The sequence below is a fragment of the Bos grunniens genome, chromosome 7 (assembly GCF_055505025.1).
Source record: "Bos grunniens cultivar Pamir isolate PY7600 chromosome 7, Bosgru_T2T1.0, whole genome shotgun sequence".
Taxonomy (NCBI): domain Eukaryota; kingdom Metazoa; phylum Chordata; class Mammalia; order Artiodactyla; family Bovidae; genus Bos; species Bos grunniens.
The window spans coordinates 80,444,535-80,462,395 of NC_141171.1; the positions used below are offsets into that span (position 1 = coordinate 80,444,535).

The following is a 17,861-nucleotide window of genomic DNA, read 5'->3' on the forward strand; positions in this document are numbered from 1 at the left end:
CTCTGCTGACTTGTTCCCAGGTACTAATTCATTCAACACTACTAGAGCCCTGTGAGGCAGATTCTCTTGACTGCTTTATTTTTGACCTATGGGGAAACAGGCTTAGAGCTGGGGAAGGAATGCCTAAGATTATATGGCTAAGGAAGATGGAACTGGGAATTCCATTTGGTTCTCTTGGCCTTTTCTATGCGGCCAGAACCTCTTTAGCCTAATTCCCAATTTGGAAATGAGAGTGGAGTTGGAAGAAGCTGGATGAGGCGGGAGCATATATACCCAGTGCTTTGTTCAAGAGAATTGCCCTTCAGTGAGGAAACAAGCAAAATGAAGGGCCCATGTGCCAACCTTATCTATCCATGAATGGGAACTCCATAGTTTAATATGGGCTCTGGCCTAGCGATCATTCTCCTTTCAGTATAATAGGGCAGTACTACCAATAGCTGTTTCTTGAGGGCTGTTCAGGTGATCACTGCATCTCAAATGGAGCTAAACTCAGCACCAGGCTGACTTGATCTCTTGGTGGCATGAGTGATGCAGGCCTGAGGTTGGTCCCCAGGTTTTAGTCTCAGTCTTGCCTCTGGGTTCTTGGGTGGCTCTGGCCAAGTCTTTCTCTCTGTGCTTCAGTTTTCTCACCAATGAAACAAGGATTTGATCTGTCATATCCCAGATATCACATTCAGTTTTAGCATTCTTTACTACTCCTGCATCAGGCGCCTCGTTTGAACAGCAGTGAAAATAATGATGTGTTGCTGATATTTGTTGAGCACAAACTGTGTACCAAAGTGCTGTTTCATCCATTAGCTCATCTAATCCTCAGAGAACACTGTAAGGTGGGTCTGAATGGCATTGGTATGAAGTCCAAGTGAGCCAATATATGTACAGGGCTTAGAACAATTCCAGGCACAGAATGCATGCTCCATCAGTATGTTATTATTTCTCCTGTTCTGCAAGTGTGAAAACAGCCCAAGAGAGTTTAAGTATCTTGCCCAAGGTCACAGAGCTAGAAACTGGCAGTCAAAGCCCAGAGAGTCTGGCTCGAGAGTGCTCCTAATGACTTCTCTGTGCTGTTTCTTGTTGGGCTTGCTGGGCGGAACAGTGGTAAAGAATCCTCCTGCAATGCAGGAGACACAGGAGGTTCGAGTTTGATTCCTGGGTTGGAAAGATCCCCAGGAGAAGGAAATGGCAACCCACTCCAGTATTCTTGCCTGGAAAATCCCATGAACAGGGGAGCCTGCCGGGCTAGTCCATGGGGTTGCAAAGAGTCAGACACAACTTAGCAACTGAGCACACACACAGGCTGCCTCTTGATAAGACAAGATGCAGGAGAAACACGTTAGAGAGCAGAGGGGACTGTGTGCAACGAGTGAGGGGCTGACTTCAAAAGGCATGCTAACTCCATTCTTAAAGTACAACATTACAGTAGACAAGCAAACATATCTATAGGCCAAACTTGGCCCTGCCAACCCGTAATTTGCTTCTCAGAATCTTAATCTTAAATTCCAGCAAGTGAGACTTGGAGGAATAGCACAGTCACCTCCGTGTCAGTGAGCTGGAGGGTATCTGGGCATGAGTAGGCATAGAGACATGGGGATGGAGGCGAAGGAGGGAACAGACCCAAGGCTGGGGCGTGTGATCCCAAGAACTCAGTGGGGGTAGGGCAGAGTGAGAGCTAGATTTATCAGGGGGAGGTGAGCTACTGGTTTGTTGAAGCCTGGGTTGAAGACTAGAGCGGGTAGGGGGAACAGTCTGGAACCTCCCCTCCCCATAGAATTCCAGGAATGGGAGGGAGTGTCCAGACCAAGAAAGCGGCTAGATAAACCAGCCCAACCAAAGGAGGGAAGGAAGGAACTCTGGGGGTCGGACAACCAGAATGTCAAGACAGGTGTCTGGGGAGGAGAGGGAGGGAGGGTTTTAAGAGAAAGAGAACTTGGAAATTGCTGGTGTAAATGCTTTCTTCAGAGTACACAGTTTGAGAGCCAAAGCCAATCCAGCTGTCATCTCTTAACTTTCTCTGGTTTAATTTCCAAAAAAACCAGGGAGTGTAACCAACCCCAGCTCCTCTAGGGCGGGAGGCAGTGGAATACAGTTCAGGATTTAACAGCTATTAGCACGGACAGGTGGAGAAGGCAATGGCACCCCACTCCAGTACTCTTGCCTGGAAAATCCCATGGACAGAGGAGCCTGGTGGGCTGCAGTCCATGGGGTCGCTAACAGTCAGACATGACTGAGCGACTTCCCTTTCACTTTTCACTTTCATGCATTGGAGAAGGAAATGGCAACCCGCTCCAGTGTTCTTGCCTGGAGAATCCCAGGGACGGGGGAGCCTGGTGGGCTGCCGTCTCTGGGGTCGCACAGAGTTGGACACGAATGAAGCGACTTAGCAGCAGCAGCACGGACAGGTTTTTGCCTCATCGTGGAAAGGAATATAAAACCTCTCAGGGAACTCTACTCAGTGCTCTGTGGTGATCTAAATGAGAAGGAAATCCAAAAATGAGGGGATATATATATACATGTAGCTGATTCACTTTGCTGCACAGTAGAAATGAACACAGCATTATAAAGCAAATGCACTCCCCAAAAAATTAACTTTAGAAAAGGATGTAAAACCTAACTGGTAAGAAAGTGAATGTGGGTGGAGCCCTGTGTACCATGGGCTCAGCATAGCTCATTTTAACCAGGTAGTCACTCTGAGTATCCCCACTCTACAGATGAAGAAGCAGGTTCAGGCAAGTTAGGGGTTCATGCCCAACAGGATAGAGTGAGTAAGTGATGCTGCCAGCCTTGCAACCCAGGTGGCTGACTCTAGAGCTTGTGAGTTTTAACCACCACTCATATCTCTTGAGATGAAAAATGGGGACAGCGATGATGAGAACGATGATAGTGAACATATCCAACAAACTGAAGATGAAAGATAACACAATTCTCACAGTGGAGAGGACGGAAGTCTCTCTGCTGTTCACGTTAACAGCCCACATTTTCTGAGGGCCTATTACATGCTAGGCCCTGTACTAAGCACTTTGTATGGGTTATCTCATTTAATTCCCACAACACCCTTATGAGATTGGGCCTTCTAAGTTTCACAGAGAAGGAAACTCCTAACAAGGTTAGGTGACACGCCTGTGGCTGTGGAAGAGGCAGGGTGTGGGTTTCACCCCAGCATCAGTTCCTCAGCCTATGTGGGTACGGCTACCCTGCCTCCTTATTAGCCCCGGAGCTGACCACCGTCCTCCGTGGACTGCTTCCTTCTTCCGGCCTCCCCTGACTATGCCCTGTCCTCTCAGTCTCTCCCTTCTCCCACCCTTTTGCTCTTTCACATGTGTACAGCAGACCAGACCTGGCATCTTATTTGTTTTAAAATTAATTCATTTTTATTTTTGGCTAAGCTGGGTCTTGGTTACTGCAAGGGCCTTCCTCTGGTTGTGGCGAGTGAGGGCTACTCTCCCGTTGCTTCTCATTGCAGTGGCTTCTTCTGTTGTGGACCAGGGCTGTAGGGCACGCAGGCTTCAATAGTTGCGGCACGTGGTTCAGTACTTGCAGCTCCCTGGTTCTAGAGCATAGGATCGGTAGTTGTGGCCCATGAGCTTAGCAGCTCCATGGCAGGCGGGATCTTCCCGGATCAGAGATTGAACCCTTGTCTCCTGCCTTGGCAAGCGGACTCTTTACCACTGAGCCGCCAGGGAAGCCTGTGACCTAGCATCTTATTAACTATCTCTGCATCCTCTCACTGCCCACGGTTCAAAGCCTAAGGTAGCATAACCACCGTACATACTGTCACAGGGATCAGCTACTCCCTGCTTTAAGGGTAAGCCTCAACTGCTTGGCCAGGCCCTCTGCTCTCGAAGGCAGAAACAAGGCTTATTCAAATGTCTGAGCTGTGGTCGTGCCTAGCATGGGACCAGGCTCTTGTGTCCATGCAATAAATTCTTGTTGTTTGGAGGATTGATGGAAAGCAGGGAGAAAGGAGGTGAGGAGAGGGTGACTCAGAGAGCCTCTCTGGGTCACCCTCTGTGGCTCAACACTAGGATGGCTCTCAAAGTCTTAACAGGGACCCCAAAGTCCTAAAAGCCCAGCATCTGCCCCTATCTATCTCTACTCCATCACTCATGACGTATGTGGCTCACATGTGGCTTTCTTTTCTGTTCCTCACACCAACATTATCCCACCCCAAAGCCTTTGTACTGGCTATTCCTGATGCTTCCCACCATCTGGTCTCCCCTCCAAGATCACCTCCTCCGAGAAGCCTCCCTTGATTGCCCCAACCTACCCCACCCTTACACATAATCCCACCACCCTGTTGTATTTTTCTGAAAAGCACGAATCTCTGAAATGATCTTGTGGATTCACTTTCTGGTTGGGATGTCTCCCTGCTGGGAGTGAGGGCAGGGTCCTTTTGTCCACTTCTGTAGCTGGAAGTTTGTTCAGATTCCGCTGCAGTTCGTGTACTCAGCCCTCCTAACCGACTATGAGACAGTGATTACTTTCATCCCCAGATTTGTTTAAGGAATGAATGAAGGTGTTTGAACCAAATGGAATTCAAGGAAGGAAGGAGAGCTTCAAAGATTGCCCTTTTGTTCAGCCACCCCAGCCTTGCAGGTGTGGAAGTCGAGGGTCTGTGTGGCCTGGGGCTCTGCTGGAGTCCAGAGATGGCTGCATCTCCTCAGGAGTTGTGCAGTCCTGAGCTATGGGAACCATGCGTGTGAAACACCCCAGGGCGGGAAGAGCCAGCCTGGCCATTGTGCCCAGGGTTGAGAGGAGAGGTTCAGCTGAAAGTTTGGACAGTTCTTGGCATGTGGTCCTCAGGGCCCTTTAGAAAGCGATCCCGCCCAGCTGGCCCTGGCGAGAGCCCGGTCGGGGGCCAGCCTCATGCTGGCGGGCCATAAAGAGGTTACTGTGGGAAGCGTTCAGATTGCTTGGGAAGCACTAGGAACATGAAAGATATGCTACGCGTTCTTCAGGCCCAAGAGAATCACCACCCAGTGTTAGACTTGGCAGAAGGCTTTCCGCTCCTCTGAGCTGCCTCCTTAGAAAAGATGTACTGTCTGAATACTGAATGCCAGCCAGTCGTGGGGACATGGAGCTGGACAGAGGACAGGGGCCCGCGTTCCCGGACAGGTGATCCCACACAGCCTTACCTGTCTCTAAGGCAACACATCCGGGCCCCTTCTTCCAGGAGAGCCTGTTGTGAAACATTCAGGAATGTTTGTGTTCCTCCAGAGATTGGTAATTAACAAGATGCAGAACTGGTTCTCTCTTGGCGCCCTCCCTCACTCCCCCTCACCCCTTCAGCATTTGGGTCATTTGATTTCACGATCTGGGTTTTCAGCAGCCCAGGACTTGGAGCCTGGAGGCAGGGACTGCACCGGACAGAATGGGGGTGAATCGCGTCACCAGAGGATGGGGGCTGTGAGTTGCAGGCAGGCCCCCAAGTCCTGGCCGCATCTGAAAGCAGACATCTCGTCCCAGCTCACATTCTTGGCACTTGCCCAAGGGGAAACACTGCAGGCCAGAGAAGCACCCACAGTTTCCCAGAGGGGATTGGTTTAAACGGACAGTTCCTCTGTCTGGGATGAGGAGTGGGTGCACATGTATATATCCGTGTGTGTGTGTGTGTGTGTGTATGTATTTAAATCCTTGTACAGCTAAAAATGCTTCTCTTCATCCTGATTCTCTGAATGACACGTCCCTGCACACTGAATAATTCATCCCCCTCTTGGCATTTGTTCCAGAGAAGCTTGCTGTCCAGATTTCTTGTAAGTTGTGTAGTCTTCCAATAGAAGCTTTTCTCTTTCCCATGGAAGAGCTATAGGAGTCAGGATGTCAGTCCTCTGGTTTTTTCTCCATGATCACTTTTAAGAGAAGCCCGAATATCAAACCCAGAAGCCTTCCTGTCTCCCCTGCCCCCTCTGGCTAACTTTGGGTCCTCTTGATTCCTCTTCTTTATAACTGTTGAGCACAATGTCTGCGTTCACCATAGGCGGGAATCAGCATTTCAGCTTTGGTAGGAAATCCAGTGTCAGGTACATGACTGATGCTTGTAGCTAACATTTATTTCAGGTCTGACTTCTTGATGTCCAAGGCTGGAATGAGCAGTAAAGTTCATGGTTTTCTGGAAAAGTGATGCATTTTTGGTGTTTTAGACCTGCCTCTCCTCCCCCAATCTCCAGCCTCACACAGAGAGCTCAGTGAATCCCTTGTTACGATGACTTTAGAACAATTAATTGTCTTTTCGTGAAGCAACTGTGCATTATCCAAATGTGTTGAGTAGCTTTGCACCGAGACGTAGAAAACTGAAGGTGCAGGTAGGCTGCAGCTCAGGTGCCTTCTGCCTGCTTCCGATGTCCCCCAGCCCAGCTTTGACATCTGTATCTCAGGCATAGCTTCCAGATTATCCTGAGACTCCCTTGGTCTTGTCAGTTTTTATTAGCAAAGCTCAGGTTCTGGAGTGAGGCGGTGGGGCTTCAGGTTATACCTCTGGTGTTTGCCAGCTGCAAGATGTTGGGTGTGTTTTCTCACTGGTCAAATAGAGGAAAAGCACCTGCTGCCTAGAAAAGGAACAAACTTGTTTTCTAAGCCTTGATTTAGCCATCATTAACTATTTTGATTACAGTTGAGATAGGAATATTACAGAGAAACTACTTTTAAAAAGATTAAAAAGAAAAAAATTAAATTGTTAAAATCCCTCTACCAAGATAGCATTTTAATGTGTATCTTTCCAGCTTCTCTTCTACAAACGTACACACATTTCAGGCAAAAATACTGTATTAAAACAATATCCTAAAGCGTTTCTTGTTCAAAAATGTCATTTTTCTCATAGTATGTTAAGAACATTCTTCCATGTTAGCAAAATATAAAATACACCATTATTTTTTGTTCTTAGATATTTATGGTCATATTCACTCATTCCACAAATATTTATTGATCACCAATCATGGGGGACATAAGATTCTATTGCTTAAATGCACCATTGATGAAATCATTTAATTCATCCCCATGGAAGATTTTTGTTTATCTTTTTTGCCTGCCCTGGGTTTTCACTGTGGCACATGGGCTTAATTGCCCCATAGCATGTGAGATCTGAGTTCCCCAACCAGGGATCAAACCCATGTCCACTGCATTGGAAGGTGGACTTTTATCCACTGGACAACCAGGAAATTTCTTCCTCTCCTCCCCACCTCACCACCCCCCCAACCCTGGGAGGGGGGAAAGAATTTTGATCCACTCATGGATTCAGGGAGCTGTGGAGAGGGAATATATCTTTGTCTTCTTGGTTTTCTGGGTTGCAAAGTGTAAATAACAAGATTCCCATCTTCATCACCAGGCCAGTAGGTGGGGCTTCTCAGGGCTGCACCCAAGGAAAGTAATGAACCAGAAGGGTCTGACTGTGGTTGGCCCAAGCACTGCTGTTCCCTCCCCAGATGTATCTGTCCTCAGTAACAGAGTCACTTGCTGTGGAAGGGTAGGCCTGCGTGCAGAGTTTTCCTTCAGAGACCCTTTCAGTAATGTGTTAGATGAAATGATGTTGGATGAGATTTCACTGTTGGTCACTGGTCTTCATTTTCCATAAGGAAGTGGGAATAAACCATTTTTACAGGAGTTTAAGGAGGAGGAGGAACTGAGGAACATGGTCTCTTGCTTCTGAAGTCTTGGGGTGGGCAGGGCTTGCGGGGTAGCGGCGGATTGCGCTGAAGACGACTTTTTAGAAACTTTATCCAGGCTGGCATAAGTGCTCCCAAATGAAGAGCCTTCTAGCCTAAAGAAATCACTTGTGTCTTCCTCATCTCTTCATTTTTTACTCTTAAGACAGTGGCTTGTAATTTTCCATGGGTCTCAGCTGAAGATGTTAACTTTCGAGAGAACCTTTTGGTTCACAGCAGGGGCTCTGAAGGCTGAGTGCCTTGCTTGAATATCATTGGTGTAGACATTGAGAGTGTTATTTCATCTCTCTCTTAGTCTCCGTTTCCCCTTCTGGGAAGTGGAGAAGAATGTTCTTTCAGCATTCATTTGCACCAGGATCTAATTGTTTTTACAATCATGACTTTATTTACCCTGACAACTTGGAGAGTTATTATCCCCACATTTTAGATAAAAATACTGAGGCTCAGAGAGGAACACTTAAGTTGCCATACTTACACAGCTAATAAGTGATGCCTACTGAATCCGTATTGGATAGGGCTTAGTCTATTTTATATCATATAGACCTCTGCCTCATCCTTGTCTCCCATAATACAGCAGTATGTTTAACAGCGCTTTGGTGCTGTCCACTCCTTCAGTCAGTAGATATGTTCTCAGTCTACCAGACCCTGGATGTATAGTGGTATGTGAACACACTAGGTCTGTCCACCAGGGGCTCTTTCATGGTTTCTTTTTTTCCCACACATTTTGCTTTTCTTTCTTTTTTAAAAATTTGTTTGGCTGTGCTGGGTCTTAGCTGCAGCAGACAGGATCTAGTTCCCTGACCAGGAATTGGACCCGGGTCCCTGGCATTGGGAGCACAGAGTCTTAGCCACTGGACCACCAGGGAAGTCTCAGCACATATTTTGTTTTCAGCTTAATTTGGGGTGGGTTTAAGAGGGAAGGAGGTTGCATGGGCTAGGAGAGTCATCTCCTATGGCTTGGAGGGAAGTTCTTGACCAGGAATCCTAGACCCCATCCCACTCATCTTTCCTTCTATTGCATTGTACCTCAGTTTGCCAGGCTGTCGAAAGAGTGTTGAAGCACAACCTTCAGTCTTTCAGAAGTGGGAGGGGGCAGGAGCAGGCAGGAGAGGGAGAATATTGTTGATCAGTTGCTAAGTTGTGTCCGACTCTTTGCAACCCCGTGGACTGCAGCACACCAGGGAGAATATTATGTGTGTGTATTTTAGGCAGATGCAGTGATGGGGAGAAACTAACCGGGCCATCCAAAGGGGCCACTCAGGCTGACTTCAATGTATCCAGATTCCCTGCTCCCTGCATGCTGGCTAAAGTGCTGGACCAAGGGCTTGTGATGTTTTTGAGCCTCGATAAACCTTCGTCCATTTAGTTAGGTGGTTTGTCTATCTGACATAGTCGCCGAGACCAAGTGGTTACCACCACCTCACCCCCCATTTGGGAAGTCCCAATATGGGGACTTCGAGGGTGGTTATGGCTAAAAAATCAGTTTGGCCTGGATTGTACAGAGAAGGACAGCAGTGGGTACAGGCATTTGGGAACCAGCCCAGGAAGAAAAAAAAAAAAAAACATACTGCGTTTGGCCAAACTCACAGGGAGGGAACATCTGTTCTTCTCAATGCTGCAGCGAGCTAGCTTTTCAGAGGGGAAATAGGTAAGACAAACATGGACAGAGCCTGAAGGACGGCTGGGGCTGGAGTGGGCCACGTGCCCTGCTAATGGAGAAGCCAGAGAGAGATTTGAGTCTGAGTCCAGAAGCCAGGCTCGACCTTTGAGCCCTTCCCTGTGACCCCTCACTTAGAGACGTAGCAGTGAGGCCCAGAGAAGGCAGGCGACTCGCTCGGAATCCCTTCCCAGTTGGTGGCAAAGTTGGGACCAGAGCAGATTCCCCACCTCCCTCCCAGGTGACCTTATCCTGCTGCTCCGATACGCGTTCATCTTCCCGGGGACGATGGGGCCGGGGCGCAGAGCTTCTGCATCTGGTGGGCCAGTCCAGAGGGGCAGGGAGGCTATAGGAAGCCACGAATGCAGCTCTCTGGGGACCGTAGGCTGACGGAGTCTCTTTCTGCTCTCACTCGCCAGGTACACCAAACCGCTCACCTTTGCTGACTGCATCAGTGACGAGCTGCCGCTGGGATGGGAAGAGGCGTACGATCCACAGGTCGGAGATTACTTCATAGACCACAACACCAGTAAGTCCCCTCCACCCATCCCTCCACCTCCTGGCCAGCCCCCACGTCTGGAAGAGCTACCAGCAGGGGCTTGTGAAGCCAGATTGTGTTTCGTTTCACAGAGAGTTGGATGGAGATGTCAGTGTAGATATAGATAGATAATGTATGCTCATATATAAATAACAGTTTAGAAGAGTTTTAAATAGAATCTAGAACTCTGTGTCTCACAACCCATCTCCCCAATTTTACAGAAGTAACTACTGCTAGCCATTTCTTGTGTATCTCTCCAGAAACTTCCCAGTCATGTGTGCATACATATATTCCTTTTTTTTTTTTTTAACATATATTGATTTCCACAGGGCTTCCCTGGTGGCTCAGATGGTAAATAATCTGCCTATAATGTAGGAGACCTGGGTTTGATCTCTGGGTTGGGAAGATCCCCTGGAGAAGGGAATGACTACCCACTCTAGTGTTCTTGCCTGGAGAATTCCATAGACAGAGGAGCCTGGCAGGCTACAGTCCATGGGGTCACAAAGAATCAAACATGACTGAGCAGCTGACACTTTCACTTCCCTTGATTTCCATGCACCATATGTAAAATAGATAGCCAGTGGGAATTTGCCATATGACTCAGGAAGCTCAAAACGGTGCTCTGTGACAACCTAGAGGGCAGGGATGGTGGGGGGAGGCTCATGCATACAGATTTTTTTCACAGAAGGTAGATGTGTCCGTGTCGTCCCCAGATTATTTTTTAGCAGCCACTGCCCCTACAGCAAGTCCCCAGCAGCATACAGCATGTGTCTGTAATGGATGGTCTGAGTGATGTATGTGTGTATCTCCAGCCCATCACACCAGTCAGCCCACTCTCATTTTATATCTGTGGTCCGGATATCCTGATCCAGAATGAAGGTTCCCAGTGTCTTTGTCTCTGGGACTTTGATGGAAGTGTCGGTCGAGAAGGGGAGAAGCATGCCGTCTCACAGGTGGAAGAACCCGGGTTGAGGTCTTCCAGGCAGGAAGAGTTGACGTGTGCTTGGGCCTCATCCATTGTGCACCTTCTTGGCCAAGACTATTCTTGTCCTCGGGAATTTGCTGCCCTATTTGTCCATGTATAATCGAGGAAAGAGGATTTTTCTGTCTCGATCTCAGCCTTCTGAGCTGTGGGATTCCTCTTGTCCTTTCAGGCAAGAGGAGAATAGATTGCAGTGGCACGTGTCCGAAGGTTGAGATTAAGGCGCTGACTCCTAGTAGCCCTTGTTTCCTGAGCATGCACTCTGTGCCATGTGCTGGACAAGGCACTTGATTAGGCATCATCTCATGCAATCCTCCCAACACCCCTGTGGGATGCTAGGATGATTGTGCGTGTGTGCTCAGTCATGCCCGACTCTTTGTGACCCCATGGACTATAGCCTGCCAGAAGGGAAAGAGCCTGGTTCTTCCACGGGTGCGTCTGTGTGTGCATGCTAAGACATTTCAGTTGTACCCAACTCTTTGAGACCCGGCCAGGCTCCTCTGTCCATGGGATTTTCCAAGCAAGAGTACTGGAGTGGGGTGCCATTCCCTACTCTAGGGTCTCTTCCCTACCCAGGGATCGAACCTGAGTCTCCTCCATTGGCAGGCAGATTCTTGACCATTGGCGCCACCTGGGAAGCACTAGGATGATTAACTCTGTCTTATGAATGGAATTTAGAGATAGAAATTGACTGTGCAACTCTCAGAGCCAAAGCATGGCAGGGCTGGGATTTGAACTCATCCTGGGAGTGAAGTTGGGCTTCTCCATCCACTTCCTCTTCTGGGTTTCTGTAGCACCTGGTCAAATCTCTGCTGTGCCCCTCACATTCTGTAGTATAACCATTTACCTGTCAGGGCAGGTTCCCCAGACTTTTTTGCCTGGCAAGGCACAGAGTAGGTGTGCACTTGACCTTTGCTACCTAGAAAAGGTTACACGTGCATGAATGCATGGCTAAATAAATGGGTGAGTGAGCAGACTTGGCACCAAAGCAGAGGAGAGTTTCTGAGGGACAGCTAATGGCACTGATTGCATTGTTGAGGGTAGCAACGGTTTTTATTAGCACTCATGATTGCATATTGGATAATGAGACGTAAATGTGCCTAATTGAGTGTGTATGGGGAAGGAGGCTAATGCTTGGAGGGCTGCACGGTATATTGGGTTAAACACTGATGTACAGGAACCTGCACTAGTCCTTTCCTGTCTCTAATTGCTGAGTGAATCCCCCTCATTGAAATCTGATGGCAGGAGTGGGATTTTCTGGTGCTTCTGGGAGTCGTTGGAGAGACGGAAGGCGTGTCATGCAATGGTAGAGTATGTTCTTGAGGGGATGGTAGCAGAAACGAGGGTGTGTATAGGAAGGAGAGTAAATGAAAACCACAAAAGGAAGAATTCTCTCTGGTAGTTCTGCCAGCAGTCAGGCTGCAGGGTTTCTTTTGGCTGGAAGGTGCTCTCATTGGATGGAGGGTACCACTTCTAGAGGACGGAGCCAGTGATACAAACGGTGGTATGCACAAGGCCCACTCATTCAGAGCTGTGGACTCGGACCAATCCTCTGTGAGTGACTGCAATTACGGTTTGGTTTTGTTTATGAATTTGATGTATTTATTTGTGGCTGTGCTGGGTCTTCATTGCTGCAGGGGCTTTTCTCTAGTTGTGGTGAGCAGGGGCTACTCTCTGGTTGTGGAAAACAGGCTTCTCGTTGAGGCGGCTTCTCTTGTGCGGAGCACAGGCTCTAGGTTTACAGGCTTCAGTAGTTGCAGCTCCTGGGCTCTAGAGCACAGGCTCAGTAGTTATGGCACATGGGCTTAGTTGCTCCGTGGCACATGGGATCTTCCTGGACCAGGAACCAAGCCTGTGTCCCCTGCACTGGCAGGCAGATTCTTTACCACTGAACCACCAGGGAAAGCCCCTGAAATTACTGTTATAGAGATAATAGAATTGAACAACAAATTAAATCCACCATCAAGCATTCATTCATTCAGCAAATATTTATCGACCTCCTACAATGTTCTAGGCACTGTACTGGGAGCATGGGGTACATGAGAGTGCAAGATGGCAATGATCCTTGCCTTCATAGAGCTTTCATTTTGGCAGAAGCAGCAGAAGATAAACAGAATAAGTAAGCCAATTATGTAGTGTATTTTTAAATTATCAGGGTTATGAGAAAAGTGGGAAGCAGAGCGTGGGGCTGAGGTGTGCTGTGTGCATTTGTGGGTGGCAGGGGAGGGGCAGTGTTGAGAAAATGCTCTCTGAGCTAAGACTTGAAGGAGGTGGGGAGAGTGTTTCAAGCAGAGAGGGTTGACCGAGCGAAAATGCCAATATGTGATCACATTTTACTTCTCAAGGGGTGACAAGGAGGCAGGTGTGCATTTAGCAGAATTTGTAAGGAAGTAGGGAGGAGGGCATCAGGCCAGGTGGTAGCAGGGCCTGGATGGGGCAGTAATCCATCTGAAGGGCTCGAGCTTTTATTCCACGTGATGGGAGCCATTGAAGATCCCCCAGAGGAGGAAATGGCAACCCACTCCAGTATCTTTGCCTGGAGAATCCCATGGACAGAGGAGCCTAGTGGGCTACAGTCCATAGGGTCACCAAGATTCGCTCATGACTGAAGCAACTTAGCATGGAGAATTTTAAACAGATGAGTGGTGTGATCTGTTTTATGTCTTAAAAAGGGTCATTGGCTGCTTTCCTGAGAGTAGACCATGGAACAAGGACAGACATAGGGAAACCTGTGAAAGAATGTTGCAGTAGTCCAGGTGACAAAGGACACTGGCCCGGACCAAGGCTATAGTGGCGGAGGTGGTGAAAAGTGGCCTGAGGCTGGAGGTGTTTTCAAGATAAAGCCAACAAGGCTTCCTGATAGATTACATGTGTGGTGTGGAAGAAAAAGGAATAAGTGAGCCTCTCTGAGCAGGTGACAGGATGGAATTGCCATCCATTGGATGGAGAAAGCTATAAGAGGAGTGATGTGTTTAGGAAGGAAGAACAAGGGTTTGCTGGGATGGGTCACATCTTCCATGCCTGTTATCCATCTGAGAGGAGATGTTGGTCAGTTTAATGTAGGAATCTGGTGTTTGGAAAAGAGAACTGGGCTGAAGTAGGCATTTGAAATGGAGCTGTTGGCATAAAGAGAGTACTCATTTATTTATTAAATATTTATTTGTTAATTTGTGGGCATTTATTTCTCAAATTTACAATGATTGTAGCTTCGTGTTCTTGCATTGATTTTATCTATCATGATTGCTGCTGCTGCTGCTAAGTCGCTTCAGTCGTGTCCGACTCTGTGTGACCCCATAGACGGCAGCCCACCAGGCTCCCCCGTCCCTGGGACTCTCCAGGCAAGAACACTGGAGTGGGTTGCCATTTCCTTCTCCAATGCATGAAAGTGAAAAGTGAAAAGTGAAAGTGAAGTCGCTCAGTCGTGTCCGACTCTTCTCGACCCCATGGACTGCAGCCACCAGGCTCCTCCGTCCATGGGATTTTCCAGGCAAGAGTACTGGAGTGGGGTGCCATTGCCTTCTCCGGGATTAGATGGTTTTAATCAGTGATCAAATTGTGTTTTCTGTTTTCTTTTCACACTATGTCATGAATATTTGAGAGATGCTACATAGTCTTCATATTTGCCATTTTTAATGTATCAAACAGATGCATCAATACATTATGACACATAAAACAACTGACCTTTGGGTTCTTTCCATTTGTTTGTTATGAAAAATAACACTTGAGGGAGAGTCTTTAAGCATATTGCTCTATTCTTCTGTGATACTTCCCTGGAGTCACATTTCCAAATGTAGGATCGCCAAGTGAAAGGTTGTGGACACTTGTGAGGCTTCTGGTAACTCTTCCTAGTTGGATAATATTTCTAAAAGATGGAGTCAATCTGCATTACTACAAGCAATGAGGGTACTGTTTTCCTCATACCTCGATCAGTATATGACTAATTTCACTTCTTTACTTTTGATACATTCATCACAGGTTTAAACTGTTACTTCATTGTGTTTCATTTGCATTCCTTTGCATAGCAACAAGGTTGGACTTTCTCCAGATGTTCAGCTGTTTTTAAGACAATTGTAATTCAAGCCCTTGCAGAATTCAGTAGTGTGAGTCACACGGGTGCTTGTGTGGTGCATGTAGAAAGCAGGTGTGTGGTGGGATGAGGAGTATGTGAAGCCCGTGAACTGTGAGCTGTATGGAGAGGGTACGGTGTATTTGTAGGTAGATGTTTGGGGCCTGGGGGAGGAAGGAGAACTGGGTCTCAATGATGGTTGTATTCAATCAATTAAACATTTGTTGGAAGTAGCTACCTTTTAGGGAGAGAGCGAATGAAGGGGAAGGGGATGCCGGGATGATTTTGTGTGAAGCTGATTTTGTGACATGCTGAATGATTTAACTATGTCCATGTTTAACGTTAATAAAAACAAGAACCGAAAAATAGTTGACCAAGGACTTCCCTGGTGGTCCTGTGGTTGGGAATCTGCCCTGCAAAGCAGGGGGCACAAGTTTGATCTCTGGTGGGGGAACTAGGATCCCACATGCCATGGAGCAGCTAAGCCCACGCGCCGCACTGAGCCCTGAAGCCAGAGTTAGAGAGTCTGTGCCCGCAGTGGAAGATCCCACATGATGTAGCCAAGAGCTGACACAGCCAGATACATAAGCAAGGAAATAAGTAGTCGACCAAGGGGGTCTCTGAGAACCTGCCCTGGTGTAAAGTTAACTACTCTGGTGAGATGGAAGTTAAGGAAGGAGAGTGAGCATAGAAGGGGCTGGGCATAGGAGAATGTCCTCTGAGTGTCATTAGTTCAGGACAGACAGGCCATCTTCACACCTTGTTTTCTTTTCCAGAAAAAGGGAGGAGGTGAGCTTGAAGAACAGCTATTCACAGATAATTCAAACACTGGCCTCAATGAATAGCTTTGGCTTTACTCTCACCATCGTATGTTTACTTTACCTGGGTGTAAGCAGTGAGGCGGGGCCCCTTATTCTCTTTAATAATCAGAAAAGTAGATTCAGAGAGGTTAAGCAACCTGCCCATTGTAACCCAGTGATCACCAGCGGGCATGAGAACGTGGCCCTGCTACCTCTGTGATCATTCTCCCTGTCTCTTCTTTCTTTCATTGGAAAAGCTCACTGGGGCCTGTTCAGGAGGACTGAGAGTGAAGGGCCTGAGAGCGGAGGCTCTAACTCATTTCCCCAGGAGCCAGACACACGGCAGAAATGAGTGCAGAGGGTAGCTTGTGGACCCCTGGCGGCCACATCTTCTGAATGATCCAGAAAAACCAGAGATCAAGATTTTAATGTATAAATATCCTTGCTAATCTAGAAGAATGGTATGATGAACCTATTTGCAGGACAGAAAGAGGCAAAGGTGTAGAGAAAGACTTGTGGACGCAGGAGGGGAAGGAGAGCTCGGGATGAATTGAGAGAGTGGTGTTGACATATGTACACTACCATGTGTAGAGCAGACAGCTAGTGTGACGCTGCTGATGAGCGCAGGGAGCTCGGCTCAGTGCTCTGTGATGACCTGGAGGTGTGGGGGTGGGGCTGACAGGAGGCTCAAGAGGGAGGTGTTATGTGTATACATATACCTGATCTGAAAAGAGCTGGACACAACTGAGCAACTAACACTGAAAACCTGATTTACTTCGTTGTACAGCAGAAACTAACACAATATTATAAAACAATAATGTTCCAATTTAAAAAAATAAAAAATGAATTTTTAAAAAATCTCCTTATTTTTATATACCAGTAATCAATTCAAAATTACTAAAGTTCTTTGGGCTAAGCAAAACTTTCCTGCAAGCTGAATTTACCATATGGCTGTGATTATATAATTTCTGGTGTGTCTGTCATCCCATACCCCACCTTCCAGCTGGGAGATGACTGAGGAGTTGGCAGTCGATGGGCATTGATTCTTTGACATTAACATTGCTTTGACCTCTTCCATATCTGCTCAGCTGCCAGCTACCCTTTTAAAACCATTTTTTTGTCCTATTACTTTTTTCTAAATTATCACTGTGTATTTTTATTGGATACATAATTTAAAAAATAAAAAAGAATGAAGAAAAAGCATCCTACCAACAAGACATTATCTACTGTCGATAATTTGCTGTTTCCTCCTAATCTATTTGAGAATGTACATATATATTTTGATAAATCCAAATTATTTATGCAGTTCCTACCCAGTTGTTATTATTGTTTAGTTGCTAAATTGCCTCCAATTCTGTTGAGACCTCAGTACTTACACCCATTTTTTTTATCGTAAACACCTTTCTGGTTTTTTTTTTCAAAGACATGATTTTTAATGGCTGTTTTAGTGTATTGTGTAAATATAGCATACATATTTCAGCAGTAATTTCTTGTGTGACCTTGAGCAAGTCACTTAACCTCTTTATGTCTCAGTTTTCTCTTTTGTTTAACCAGAGTAATAAAAGAATTTTCTCTATAGAGTTAATGTGAGGATTAGAGGAGTAAATAGATACAAAGTAAATGAAATAGTGCTTGGCATAGAGTAAACATTAAATAAGTGCTTGTTTATGATGAAGATGATTTTATACAAATGCATCTTTGCCTGAATTTATTACTTTTTGTAATAAATTACTATGGGAGGAATTATTGGATGAAGGGTATTAACATTTTAAGTCTCTTGATTTTCACTGTCAGATAGCCCTTTAGGAAGGCTGTTCTAATTTACATACTGTGTGGACACAGTATTCTGTACATCTTTTGAAATATCAGTTATTTTATTTTCCTTTACTATTTACCGAAATGAATGACTTTAAGCATCTGTAATATCATTGAACCTCTCTGTATTACAGTAGAATTCACATCTGTTCATTCTGGCTATTCTCTGAGTAACTGCAGGTTTGGAAATTGATCCTGGTTTTTTGTGTATGTTTGTTTGCTTAATCCAAATGAAGAGTCTCTGCTATTCAAAAGGCAAGTTTAACCCATTTACATTTACTGTAATTTTATATTTATTACACTTTTTGTTGTCTGGTAGATTCTACAGGCCACCAACTCAACAGACATTTT

At 46.5% G+C, this 17,861-nt stretch overlaps 1 protein-coding gene across 3 annotated transcripts in view; it reads left to right on the forward strand.

Moving 5' to 3' along the window:
• Positions 1-17,861, forward strand: part of WWC1 (WW and C2 domain containing 1) — a 157,498-nt gene that overhangs the window by 68,154 nt on the left and 71,483 nt on the right. For all 3 annotated transcript variants that reach the window (XM_086412786.1, XM_086412787.1, XM_086412785.1), the window contains one exon: positions 9,729-9,838. In XM_086412786.1, coding sequence (XP_086268912.1) covers positions 9,729-9,838 — 110 coding nt within the window. The remainder of the gene's footprint in view (positions 1-9,728; positions 9,839-17,861) is intronic.